Here is a 14,282-nt window from a genome sequence, read left to right on the forward strand (position 1 = left end):
AGAGACTGGAGTCCCTGGTGATGATCCTGAAATCTGAAATGAGAAAAATGGATCACCTAAGGTAGTACAAAATGTAGGATTATACCCCTCTGGACAAAAAAAAAAAAAAACCCAGAACATTTTAGTATAAAGGTTTAGGTAAAAGTAATTATAGTGTGTTAAAGGATTGCTGTTAGTCACCAATAAAATGTGTCTGTAGAAAATCTGATACTGGAATGTATCAGGAGAGAGATTTGTTACAGAAATTGGGGAATATTTTTATGTACTCTCTGAGATTTTTGTCTGGAATGCAGTCATCCAGGTTCAAGAAAGGTGAACTCCAGATAGATAGCAGAGAAGAAGAGGAAGGTTAGGGGAATGGATGATCAGGAAAATAAAAGAACTTTCTTATGATGCTAAAAGGGCTCAAATCTATCATTGCATTGTGGTTTCATTTGCAGGAATCATTGCAGCCAATTCATTTTGCTTATCACTGTTGTGAACTGGTGGCATTCTTCTTTTTTTCAGCTATGATATATTGGCTAAGGAATAGTAATTTCCAATTCAAAGATGAACAAGTTTTTAAACAACTTTGATTGTTTAAATGAGGTAATGTGACTGGACTCTAAAATACTGTCAGTTTATGCTCAACATTTTACAGCTTAAATGTTATATGACAATTTAATATTATTTAGATGTCATACTCTGGTGTTTCAACAATTTCAGTTTGTTTTGTGCACAAAAATATGTAGAGGTTTTTTTCTCCTGTCCCCTTAAAAAATGGAATCTGTTTGTCTTTACATGAGAATTTTTTCATGCTTTTCTCACATGTGCTTTTTTGAGGAAACAAAATGAAGCAAAGTTTTCATTCTAAAAGAAATTATTTGTAATGTCCATTTTAATTTTTTTTTTTTTTTTTTTTTTTTTTCTCAGCTGAACTTTTGCTTCAGGCTTGTGAATATGGGAAACTTTTCACAGTCTACCTGAGTAGGAGTACACTGCACTTCCTAGGGGCATTGATGAGATTTTTTGCATATAAAAATTGGAGATTTTTAAAATAATACTAACAGAAGTTGGTCAACTGTCATTATGGGACAATGGAGGATGTTTCCTTGGGAATTTTTGGAAGTGGTATTGCTCCTAAAGGTCTTTCCAGAAATTCCTTAAGTTTCCTGCTGTCCTGATTCTACATTCCATCAGACTATTTACTTTTTTGTGCCTTTGTGGCATGGTGCTTCTCTGACTTCTTGCATAAAAACACTTTTCAAATGTGTTAACAAAATGTTGTTTTCTTGTAGCTAAATAGTTCCCTCACTTCCCCACTGATTGTTTCTTCATTATGATATAAAGTAATAGTTTTATTTCTCCAGCATATTTTTCCGTTTAGCAGATAGTACATTGAATCAAGTAGATTAAAAAAAAAAAAAAAGCCTTTGGAGGATTTAGAGGGTCTTGGAAATTAGTTGAGAGACCTGTGGGTTGAAGACTTTGTTGTGAAGAGCCAGAGTTGGCCTGGGTTCAGCTCAGTTGAGGACACTCTATTAATTTAGTCCCCAGGTCTTGGCTGTCACTCTTGGTTCTTGGAGGTTGCATGGCTCTTTCTCTGAAAGTAGTTTTTGAGAATTATTTCACTGCTGATTCTTTTCCTGAAAACATCCCTTATGTATTTGACAGTGTAAGACTATTTCTGTGATAGGGATTGTTTTCATATCTGACTTTACATGGCTTGTTTAGTGTCAAGGCTGTGAGGAAAGCAGCACTTACCAGTTTTGCTTTATCTTGCTCATGCAGATGCTGTTCTGTCCTGAGGAACTTTGTCCCAGATGTAATATAATTGTGGTAAACTAGTAAACCTATAGCATCCAGATGAATAATAAATAAATGCAAGATCAGATCTTGTCATGGCTCTGACTTGCTGCTAGATGATCTGGCAGACCGGATTCAGTAAAAATATTTAGCAAGGTAATCTCTGTTAGAAAGTTAGGCAGCCTGCAACTGAAATTTGTCTGATTTCATTCCTGCATAACTTTTTATATTTAATTTACCATTTAACCTCTACTGATATAACTGTATTTATGAAAAGAATGAAATTGTTATTTTTATTTCCTTAGTTCCAATTTCATGCACTGTTTTAAAGTATTGTTTGGGTCTCATTACTTGCCTTAAACTGTTCAAACATTTAAAATATGAGGTGAAGGTCTATCATTCCTGTGATTATTGAAGTTCTTTAGAATAAAATGCCTTCTCCAGTTCTACCTAGAATACCTAAAAAATGTTACTGCAAAGGTGAGATAAGTAAGGAGTTATCAGTTTGGAATCTGAAACAGTCCTTTCAGTCTTTTGACAGGAGCCTCTCATGATTGAAGTAGCCTTTCCTTGTCTGGAATTCTTATCACAAGCCAGCACAATCTCTGGAAACTAGTTTGGAATTCTGTTTCCAGCATAAAGGAGGAAATATTTTTGCAGTGTCTAGGATAGCCAGAACAGATGCCCTTTTGTTTCAATAGGAGCACAGGCTGCTTTTTGGTTGAGGTGCTTCGTATTAAAAAACATATAAAGCCGTGTCATTTTAAGAAATAAATTAATAGATGTGATACGTTATTTCACAGAGCAATTTCTTAAAGGGCTCAGAATATCCCTGAATTTCATCTTGCTCATATATACAGGGGAAATAAGCAAGAGGGTTGCCTTGCCTTGCATGGCTCAAAAGTCATGCAGTGGGAAGTTTCTGAGTTCTGGAAGGGCCCAGAGGACTGAAGGTTTGGCTTGAGGACATGTCATGGAGGGAAGCAGACCTGTAACCCTTCCTGGTACTCGAGGTCCTTATCAAACCAGCTGATGTTTCCTGTTGTCCAGGAGATTGTGGAGCCTGGCCTCTTGAGAGAGAGAGAGGACTTCACTCTCAGCTGTTGTATTTGAAAACTTTTGGAGGTGAATTTTTAATTGGAGGGATGACAAGTATTTGAAGTTTATTCCCTCTTGTGAAAAATGCAGCAGTTTTCAAAGAAAAGGCTGTAACCTGGTTTCTGAAAGAATGTGAGCAGGAGAGATACAAGAGTCAAAATGCCATATTTCGTGGAGAAAATGCTGTGTTGTATTTAAAATAAGCAATATATGTTTAGTGTATTATTTTAACCTTTTTCTCTGTTTGCCATGTTCTTATGAATAAATGAAAAGTAATACCAAGCTGTTTTATGTCACTCTGCGAGCTGGCTGTAGATTCTGGAAGATGAGTCTGTAGTCAAGCTGATTCCAGCTGGACCTGCAGCTGTAGGAATGTCTGATAGTGAAGTAGGTGACACAACCAGGTGCTCCAGTTTCAGAACAGGGTGAATCATGAGATTCTCCTCTGTGAGATGTGTCACTGAAAAGATGTGAAATTGAGAGAGATCTCGAGGACACGGCTCGTCCCTAGAAGCCACAGCACAGCTCGTAGCTTGCTGGAGAGAGATTTTACCTACAGGCACCTCCTTTATTCTGAGTAGGTTACAAACATAAATGTGCTTTTTGAAAATCACACATTTATTGCTGTGTCAGCTATTTTTAATTACTGAATCCTACTAGTAAAAAAAGCTAAACAGAAAAAACAGTTCATGTAAAAACTCTATTTTTGCCATATTTAAAATTAATGGATCTTTACTGATGATTCTGTCATGGAATTCTACCCATTTTTTTTCATGAAGCAGTTAAACACATTGGCTTGACTTTAAAAAAGAACACCATGGCTTTCTAATTAACTTTCTATTAATCTGTTACAGCACAATAACATTTGAATAGTATTGAAGACAGAAATTTAAAAAGTTAAAAGCTTCCAAGATTGGTAGTTTTGTAAATTGGTTTTAAGTATTTTGAATTTATAACTATCATTATGTTGCTCAATAACATTGAATCTGGAATGACTGACTTCCTTTTGCAGTAATTCAAAAGTATTATGATAGCTATAGTTTTTATAGTGAGCATAAAAATCAGTGAGGTAAATTCAATGAGGTAAGGTTAGTGCTGGAAGTTTTATTAACAAAAACTGTAAGTATTAGCACATGAGTTACAGGTCCCATGTGTTTTTCAAAATTTGCTGGAACTAAACTGAATATTAAATTCTGAACTTTGGACTAGTTGCTTTAAAGCACTTAATTTTAGTGGTAAGAATAAGCAAGATATAAATTAGAATAAACCAGCTGGTAGGCAGTTGGCTGCATTGATAAGGTACACTGATCAGAATTCCTTGTGGCATATGATGTTCCACAAGGACAAGCTTCCTACTGCCTGAAGGAACCATTAATATGTTGTTTACAATCTATGGTTCACTGAAACCTTTTCTGGTGTAGTTTGACCCATCAGTTTACCAGTTTTCTCTTTTAAAGAGCAGCATAATCTGGACTGGTGGATAAGAAGAATGTAAGAAAAATAAAGATTGATTAGTAGAGCTGCCAGAGCTGTTGAGGGTGGAGGCTGAGAAGTTTAAATTGTTGGTGTCATCTTCAAGGATTGAGTAAAGTGATTTTGAGGTGTTCCAGCACTGGGTGCCTCTCCTGTCCTTGGAGTGAAGGAGCTTGTGACAGAGATTCTGTCAGGGACATGGCAGGAGTTTGTTCTTCTGATGGGAACAGCCAACACTGGCCTGTGCTAGCAAAACATCTCCTGTTGCTCACTGTCTGTTTCCCTGGACTATAAAGTCCTCCCCTAGTGTCAGTTCTTAAATACTGAAGTCATAGAAATAAAACAGTAAACTAGATTATGTTTTAAAGAATATAAAACCTATAAACTATCAGCTGAATTAAAATGTGATCTAGAGCAACTTAGAGCAGTAGAGGGGTGAGAAGGAGGTTTGAGATAATGCCTGAAAGTGGAATTTTCTTCTGTGAAGTGAAAAAGCTAGCAAGCTCACTAGAGTTTCAATTTGGAACAGAGTGTAAAGGATATTAACTGTACAAAATTCAGGTGTCTACAGCTTCAAAATGTTCTGCTTTTTCTGCCTTGAATTTTACATACATCAGATGATTTTGAGAGAAATGAATGTATGGCTTGCCAGGTACAGCTGTTGCTTTGAAAAAGATAATCTTTATCACATCAAACTAAAAAATGAGGGAAAAATATGAATAAGAGGTAGTTTTCGTTATATATTCTTATTTTAGAATAGGCTTTTTTAGGGATTTTTTTAAATGGCTCTGGAGAGTACAATTGGGACACATTATATCCTTTCTATACTTGTAGTTCAGTTCTCATATTTGCAAAAGGACCCATGTGAGAATATGCTGTCTGTACTAATAATTCAGTAGTTCTGTATGGAAAATCGGAGTGACAGCTCTTTTATTCTTGGTTTAAATTGGTTTTCATAGGAACAGCTTAGAACTTCCCCAAGATATATGTGGGTGCATAAACACAGGCACTAAGATCTTTAATAGAAATTTGCGTTTTTTATTAACTGAAGATTTTCCTCAAAAGGTGGCTGCATAAAATACTGAAAGAGCAAATAATAGCCCAGAAAATGTCTACAGGGCTGTGGGGCCCGTAGTGATGACGAGGAAGGGGGAGAATGATGGTACAGAAGGGGAGGAGCCGGGCTCTTGGGCACAGTGGTGAATAGTGGCAGCAGTGTGTGCTGGAACAGGGCTGGCTCAGGAGGGGATTGACAGTGGGTTACAGATTTTTCACCAGTTACCCCAGCTGTGGTACTACAGCACACTTAGGACTTCAGCAGGACCTTCAGGTTTAGTTAAAAAAAATACAGTCAAACATTTGCTTTAAATGTATCTATTTATGATGGTAAAGTAAATAATTCTTAACGGTGGAACACAGTAGTGCTGCTTCACATTTTACTTCCCCGTGGAGCTCCTTAGCACTAAACCACTTTCATAAATGATATATGTAATATAGCATCTAAGTTAAACAGTTAACAGTAAGGAACTTCAAGGAATAGACATCAAGGAATAGCTGGTTATGAGTGCTGGGTGATGACATGAAGATTAATAAAGTTTGACTTTGAATTTGGCAATTTTTGCCACTTAACGTGAACTCTTTTTTTCCAAAAGTATAGCCCAATTCTAAAGTTTTTACAGTGTGTTGTATATTTCCAGAGCAAGTGACAGAGTTTATTGTATTAAAAAGTAGAAATAAGTAGCTGCTGAGGAAAAAGAAGTAAGACAAAATTAAAAAGCAATTTACTTGGGGAGAGTTCTTTGAATACTTAATGTGTTAGCTATCAGATCTGGTTTTGCTTTATTTTTCTTGAAAATTATGGTATTCTTTAGACTGCCAAGTTTTACTAGTAAATATACTGCAAGAGCTTGGAAAAAATAAGTGAAGGACTCTTAAAATTAGATAGTGTTGAGTGAAAAGCCAAAGAGAGGGGTTTTGTGTATGAGAAATCCTTATGCTTTCAAATATATATATCTACATATCTGTTGCTGTAAAATGACCTGAATTTAATTTCCTTTCAAATCATATTTAAAATGCCTTAGATGGAAAAGAGGTAGTAACAAAATGGTAGATATTGCTCATAGTGTGCTGGCATGCTCCATCTAGAGTACCTCACTGTTGTGTTATTTTTGGGAGATGTAATTTCACATCTTCAGGGAAGAGACAATTTCTTATATTGGCAAATTTAATCTGGCCAAAAATGAAGTAGTATATTTTGCTTCTGGTTGTCCACAAGATGAGGACCTGATTTAACAGCATTTTGGTTTTCTGCCATCTGGAGGTTCTTATTTGACTTATGAGATGATGTCATACACGCTTAGTGCTGAACAGATAGTGAAAGGTCGCCTGCAGTTCAGCCTGAGGTAGTTTTGTTTCCTGTTATGAGAAATGTAAGTCTTGGTTCGTGGTTACTGCAGGCAGAAAGACAACTTTAGGGAAGGAGAAAATTAGGTATTCTCCTAAACCTCCACATGGCACTCCTGTGAATAGAAGATCAATCTGCACACCCAAGATCACACGCAGTATGAGTTGTCTATTCCCTCTCCCAGGCTGGCACTGGTCAGAGTTCTGCCTCCACTTTCAGAATAGCTCCATGCTGTGAATGTTAGTTTGGGGATGTTATACTTATTCCATCAAAATACTTCATTGTGCAGGTAAATTTTTGAATTAAAGTGCTCTGCTGTATCAGTCTCAAGATGAGGAGATGTAAGAAACTATATATGTATTTGGCAGATTTTTTCCTGCCACCTAAGGCTGTGGTGGATATGCTGTGCTCTTTCCTTCCCAACTCTTGCACTGTCCTTGTGTGAATTGGGGTTGAAAGGATTGAGACTCTTTGGCTGTTTCTCAGTGCAATTGAAGCTGCATGTTGGTTATGCTTTAAAGAATTTATTTGAAGCTAAAATCAGGATTTGAGGATTTGAGCTGGAGTGGACAGGAGCTCTGCTCCCGTTTCCCAAGCAGGTTGTCACTGGGCATTCAGAGCCAATTTGATCATCCTCTCCACCCTCCTTGTGCTCCTAGGTTTATTGCCTAAAATCCCCCCCATTCCTCCGTTGAGTCTAGAGAGCCATGCTGACAAAGTGTGTGGGAAGAAATCTGTGAAGAAGAGTGAGAATTGTCTCCTCAGCCCTTGGGGCAGGGACTGGATGGGCAGAGCAGAAAAGATTATTGACTGAGGCACTGCTGGGTTCAGCCAAGCAGGACAAGCTGCATCAGACCTGTGGAAGCTGCTGTGTTATCCCAGCCATGGGGGAATGTTGTCAGTGCTTTGTTTGTCTGAGGATCCAATCTCCTCCAGCTCCCTTGACTTGAAGCTTTAGGCTCCTGCCTGGTGGCAGCTGGGAAATGAGCCTGGCAGTGGCTGACGGGGAGAGCTGCTTCGAGCTCCTCCAAGGTCCTGACGAGCTCCTCAGCTGCAGCTGAAAGGCCCAACAGAGAGTTCTGGGATTTGACTTCAGGGATTGCTTTCAGACATGAAGCAAAGAAGTGATTAAGTATAAAGAAGATGTGGCAATGAGATTCAGATGAGGTCTTTTAGGTATATAAGAAAGAGGTCTGAAAGCTTGCTGCTACTATTATTTCTTGTTTTCTAATTGAAAAAGTCATCTTTGAATCCCTTACTGCATGCTGCTTACAAACGGAGAGATCCTATTACTGTAATGTTGTAAAAAAAAGTCTTAAAAATAAAATAAATCTAGTGGAATATAAATCTTTTTTCCAGTGTATAGAAAGGCAATGAGCCATTTTAAAAGCAGGAAGAACATGCATTTTGAGATCCAATAGATCATCTAAATTGGTCCCAAACCAAGTTTTAAAGTGGCATTGAAAATACTTTTGCTTTGAATAAATTTAGTGTTACGAAACACAGAATATACATAAATATAGATTTAATGATTGTTTTGCACTCTGGCATATTCTGATTAACTAGAGAACAAATTGCTTAATGGAGGAGACCCTTTCTGACTGTTCCATCTGCAGAACTAAGAAATGCTTACCTTTCATTTATGCCCTTTCAGTTTCTTCCATCTAGCTTTTTATTATGAATTAACCTTATGCATTTCTAGTAAATACAAACTTTAAACTCTTGTTCTTTATTTTCTAAAATTTGTATGTTTGAAATTTGGGTTAGTGAATCTAATATTTCTCACTTGCCTGACTGCCTGCAGTTCTCTTGTAGATGGAGAATTATTCTAATTTGCCACATCATACATTTTGAATCCAAACCTTGACTTCTCAGTGGTGAACCTTGCAGCCAAAGAAAGCCTGTGAGTCCACTTAATGTGAACACCTCATGGTTTAGAGGTGCAGAAAAAGCCTCTGTTCAAGGAAGCCTGTCTCTGTAACAAATAAATGATTGCATTCCCTTTATCTTAATGCTCTACTTTCCATGATTTTTGTTAGCACTGACCAAATTTTGTGGGTATGTTTTTTTGCATTATTTTATTTGCAAATAAGCTTTCAATAATATGAAGCTCACAGTGAAAAAAATCTTGGTTTTCAAAAACTTCATATATGATGAAATCTGTTCTTCACTCCCAAATATTCCCCACCCCCCAGTATTTTATGCTGAGCTGCTCAGCAATTCATTTGTAGTTGCTTTTCTGAACCAGAATATGTAAACAGTGGAAGTGTTCATGAAGGCACCTATGCATATCCAGTGTGATTCTTGTAGTGATGATGGTTAAAGCCAAACATATTATCTTTCTTTAATGAATTGAGATCTCTGCTATTTTATTACTGTTTGAATTGCATTAAGAGAATAACAAATTTGCATATTTACACAGCAAGAAATGAGAAAATCAAGGGTGTTTACACATTCTGGGCTGTTGGAATTCTTTTGTGTTGTAGGCACAGAGTTTGTGGTGATTGGGATGGGGCTGGCCCAGCCTCATCCCCAGTGGGTCCAGCTGTGAGCAGCACTGACAGCAATGAGCCATGGAGTGCCCAGGGGCACTGAGCAAGCACCAAAGGGAGCAGAGGGCACAGAGGTGCAGTGCTTGTGGGATGAAGAGTATAAAAGGTTGTGCTGTAGAACAATAAAGAGCTGTAGATGCTTGAAGCTTTCTTTGGTGTTGGTCATGCCTTCACCGTCTTCCCGACACTTTGAATTTTTTTTTCTTCTTTTTAGTTTTTTTAAAAAAACCCCACCAGTGATATATGCAGAGCGTTTTGCTTAGGAAAATCCTTGACTATCCTTTATTTTGTTTGATGGGGATTTGTGATTACTGCAGAGAAGTAGTGAGACCCATTTAGTAAGAGACTTTTGGAATAAACACTGGAGAAAAGTGTAACACGTAAAACAATGTCTTAGAGTTCAGTTTGGAAAATTACATTGAAGAGAAATAAAACATTTCTTAAGCGTGAATAAAAGAATATTAGAAAAAAATATGCTAATGATCTCTACTGAACCCTAAATATGCTTGATTTACTTACTGTAGGTTGATGCCTTGCGGTTACGGTTAGAAGAAAAAGAAACCTTTCTGAATAAAAAAACAAAACAACTTCAAGACCTCACAGAAGAGAAAGGAACCCTTGCTGGAGAAATTCGTGATATGAAAGACATGTTGGAAGTAAAAGAAAGAAAAATTAATGTCCTTCAGAAAAAGGTAACATCACTGATGAAATGATATGTTGTACAATTTTTGAGGCACATTTAAAGGAAATACTCCTGTTTCTTAAAGTGTATTACTATTAATATATTAAAAAAGATGCAGAGAGTGTTTATTAGTAGATTTTTCTAATGTAAAATGCCTTGCTTTTATCTGTGGGTACATTTTATTATAGTATTATATCATATCAGAAAAATATTAGATGCTGCAGTTGTCACATAATTATTGGAGTTAAAGTGCTAAAAATCCTGTTAAAACTTCTTATCCCTCAACATAAGGAATTCCAGTGTCCTTATGAACACTGATTACTACTCTTTCCAAATAATGTAAATAAAATGTGTGGACCTGCTAAAGGATCGGGCTATTGCATTTTTAGCTTGTAGGACTTCCTTTTCTGGGTGGAGAGAAGGGGAGTGAAGAAGGAACCTAAATTAAGTCAGTTATCTGCTTTCCTTATGGCCTAAAGACATTAAGAAATGAGGCTCCTTCCAAACAGCCAAATTACCTTATTTCTAATTTTCCACAAGTGTAACTAACTGCATTTGCTCTCTTTGGAAGTTGGAGTCAATCATTACAGTTTTCACCTGGGGGAATGGGGAGGGAATTTCCTGTAGAGGCAGCTCTGCAAGGGTTCTGCATACAGTAGTAGAGTGTTCGTTTCCAAATCCTTTTTCTCACACTCACCAAAATATTTATGCTGCCAGACCTGTACTGTTTGTGTCCTGTGTGTCACTGTTTACCATATAGAGATGCACTTGTTAGCATACAGAGAAATGAAGGAAAAGTTTCTGGCATCACCTATATTTCACTCTTCTCCCCTCCTTTTACAGCCACTCAAAGAATGTCTACTCTTCCTTACTCTATTATTATGTAGGTAGTTCATGTTACTGTGGTTTTCCTCCAGGATTCATACAGGGTTCACATGGTCTAGTTGTGCTTCTGTCTGCAGTTGCTTAAGTACTGAATTTAAAAAGCCAAGTTCTTATTTTCCAGAAACTGAGAGGGCTGCTTTTTCAGGCCTGGGAAGTAAGGCCTATCAAAGCTGGAATATAAGTACTCATCCACTTTAGTACTGTTTCTGAATATTTGCTTTGTTATCAGCACTGATCATGTAAAAGAAAGCAAACTTCAAGGCTTTTATCCTGAATGCTAACTAGTTTTGGACATTTCTTGAGCATTCTGAAGAATAGAATGAAAAAAAAAATCCAAACCCTTGAACAAACCAACAATTACAATTTCTCTTGTATGTAGATCTTGAGGAAATGGTTCAGTAGGAGGAATGTGTATTCAGTGATGAAAATATTGTGATGAATAACTATCACAGAGCTATCAGCACTAACTGTCATGGCTTTGTTCTCAGAAATATGCAGCATAACACTTCCTATTTCTAAGAAATCTTGGCCATTTTATTAGGGTGTGCAGATGGTCTTGCCTCTTTTGCACTTGCTTCTTAATGGACATAATTATTCTCAAACTGCACTTTCTCTTCACTAGATCATGGAACAAAATGTGTCATAGCCTCATGAGCTCTAGAATACAAATAGATAAATCCTGCTAACAGCTGGGTGGAAGACTGGAGCTAGTACTGAACTGATCTTTTTAAAACTGGAGGTACCACTTCCAATAGCATTTTCTATATTGTAGGTTTTTATTTCCTTTCATTAGGGGACTCGTGAAGTTTAGTTTTTCTGCTGTGGGCTGAATACTGGGTTCACTTAGAGAAGAATGAATTTTGCTGATTATTTTTTTAAAAAAGCAATAAGTATTGTGTTTACAGCACAAAAGTTATGTGTAGATTTGCTTTTCTGAAGCATTCTTTATAACCATATTCTTTTAATGTGTAGATGTTAGCATGCTCAAAAATACTAATGCCAGATTGTCATAATACCATTATTTTGTTTATAGAAGAAGAATGTTGTATTTGGAAAATACATTTTTTAAATTACCCTTAGGTCACATTTTCAGATTTGGATCTTTATTTTACTTGTGTTTCTCTTCCAATATTCTTTCACAGATCATTTGACTAAAGAGAAATTTGATTGAAAATATTGTCCTGCTCTGCTCACCCCTCATTTAAGTAAATCTAGAGCATGATCCTATAAATGATGTTTTCAGGATTTACTTTTCATATGCCTGGTGTACAATTCTTAAGTAGAAAATGCTGTATGTCACCAATGCAAACCCAAGCTTTTACATTCAACTGGAAAAAGACCCAAAACAAACCAATCTACTTGTCTGGCTAGCCCAAGTGTTCAGCTTCATTTTGGCAGCGCTTGTTAGATCATGACTTCTTGTGTTTAGGGTCCCTGAGCATTCCAGTGTCCTTGGCAGCAGATGAAATCTCATCTCTGGGTCACGATACTTGCATGCAGAAGGGAAGGTGTTCTGGGTCTATTTTTTTTTTTCAAGAAGCTTTCCTGGCACTAGTGCCTTTCATTTCTAGATAACTTCACCCTCACCAGATGAAGTTGTGTCCCAGGGCATTTATACCTTGGACAGTCCACGTGTTCTGGCAAAGGGAGCACAACTCCTTTTGGAGCACAGGCAGATTGGTCATGTCTTATTTCAGAAGTATGTTGGACTATGTATAGTACTAATTCCTAGCACTATAATATTTGTTTTTGCAGTATTTTTGAACAGGCCCTTTTCAGGGGTTTTCAGAGAGTGTAATAGTGGATGGTGTGCTTTAAGAAAAAGATTGTCTAATATACCTGTTTTCCTTCCAGTTTTGAAACCATGCCTTTCCAATTGCAAACATAACTAAGAATAAATTTTTATACAAAAGTATTTAATATATCCTAATTACAGTAATTTTATCCTTTATTTTAATCTAATTATAACTTTATCTTTTACTCCTTTCTGGTTTGCAAATGACTTTTGCTTTCCTCCAGTTTTTGCTCATCATCTGAACTTTTGGTCACATCTGCCAGTATTGATTTCACTTTGGGATGGCAGCCAGACATGTCTGTGCTGAGCATTTAGAAACTTGTTCTCATTGTGCACATACATGTGGAGAATTCAGGGAGTGGAAAGCAGGATTTCAGTGACACTCAGGAGGTGGAACAATGACTGGGCCTCACAGTGGATTGCCCTATGTTTACATACCCTCCCTCATCCAGGACTGCTCTGGTTCTGCTCACTCTCCTGAAAGCCCTTCTGAAAATGAAGGAAGTGCTTCTAGTTCTTTTTTGCAGGTTCTGTCTGGACATCAGATTCTTCTAACTGTTCTATTTTAATGCTTGCCTTATTTTCTTCTTTCTACTCAGGACCAAATTTTATAGTCTTGCATTTTTGTTTACTTTTGATATGAGACTTGTGAATAACCAGTTGTGTTCGTGCCTTCAGTTGTTGATGCAAGATAGATGGCTACATCTCTCTCCACTCAGCCTGAAGTAGCTCACTCAGCCTAAAATAACATTTGTTTTAATGGTTGTATTCAAGTAACTGAAGAAGGAAGAATTTGTGTATAGTGCCTAAAAATATTTCTGTCAGTAATAACCTGAAAGTGAGCAGGAAGGAATATGTAACTTGGAAATATACATTTTCTAAACTGTATTCCTTCTCTTATATGCATTATCTGCTGTATAGAAAAAATATTACAAAGGAGATAAAACCAAACCCTGAAAAACTCCCTTTGGAAAGTGGAGCAGTCAGTCCCTTCTCTTTTCTAGATAGCTGTCACACTGGGAGGGAAGGACAGGTCCTGTTGAGAGCTCACTACCAAAGGTGTGGAAGAATCAAACCCAAAACAGCTGTGGTGAGGCCCATGGGAAGCCATAGGCATGAACACAGGGTAACAAGATGCAGAAAAATTTATGGGCTAGATGAGGATCTGATGGTGCATTGTCCTTCTGTGCAGAGATTTGGGTGTAATTTTTGACCAAATTGATAAACTGCTGCACTGTTCAGTATGATTTGCAGGCTTAAGGGAGGCCCAGCACTGGAGCAGCATGTGTTTAGAGGATTTGGATCAAGGTAGATTGGCATGGAGTAATAATAAACTTATGTCAATGTCAGAGGTGCAATATTACTTAATATTTCTTTCTTTTAGAGCCTTTGGCACCACTGTTCCATTTTAGTGCCAGTAAAGTTGGGTATGCTGTTTTAATAGCCTTGTTTAACCTGGCAAAGCTAGTCTTACACCTCATATCTGTCAGTTTAGCATGCAGAGGGGCAGACCTCAGAAATCTTTAAGTATTTCTTACCAGAACGTTCCAGTTCTATGAATGTGGTCGAGTTGTAGGCTGGAGGGCAAAAGTGCTGAGCTGGATGACG

General features: G+C 37.3%; 1 protein-coding gene across 1 annotated transcript in view; it reads left to right on the forward strand.

Annotated features, from left to right (window-relative positions):
* ERC2 (ELKS/RAB6-interacting/CAST family member 2) overlaps positions 1–14,282 on the forward strand; it is a 297,125-nt gene that overhangs the window by 104,892 nt on the left and 177,951 nt on the right. The window contains exon 8 of the mRNA XM_053954051.1: positions 9,837–10,004. Within this exon, the coding sequence (XP_053810026.1) occupies positions 9,837–10,004 (168 nt within the window). The remainder of the gene's footprint in view (positions 1–9,836; positions 10,005–14,282) is intronic.

This window comes from Vidua chalybeata, chromosome 12 (assembly GCF_026979565.1).
Source record: "Vidua chalybeata isolate OUT-0048 chromosome 12, bVidCha1 merged haplotype, whole genome shotgun sequence".
NCBI classification, from domain to species: Eukaryota; Metazoa; Chordata; class Aves; order Passeriformes; family Viduidae; genus Vidua; species Vidua chalybeata.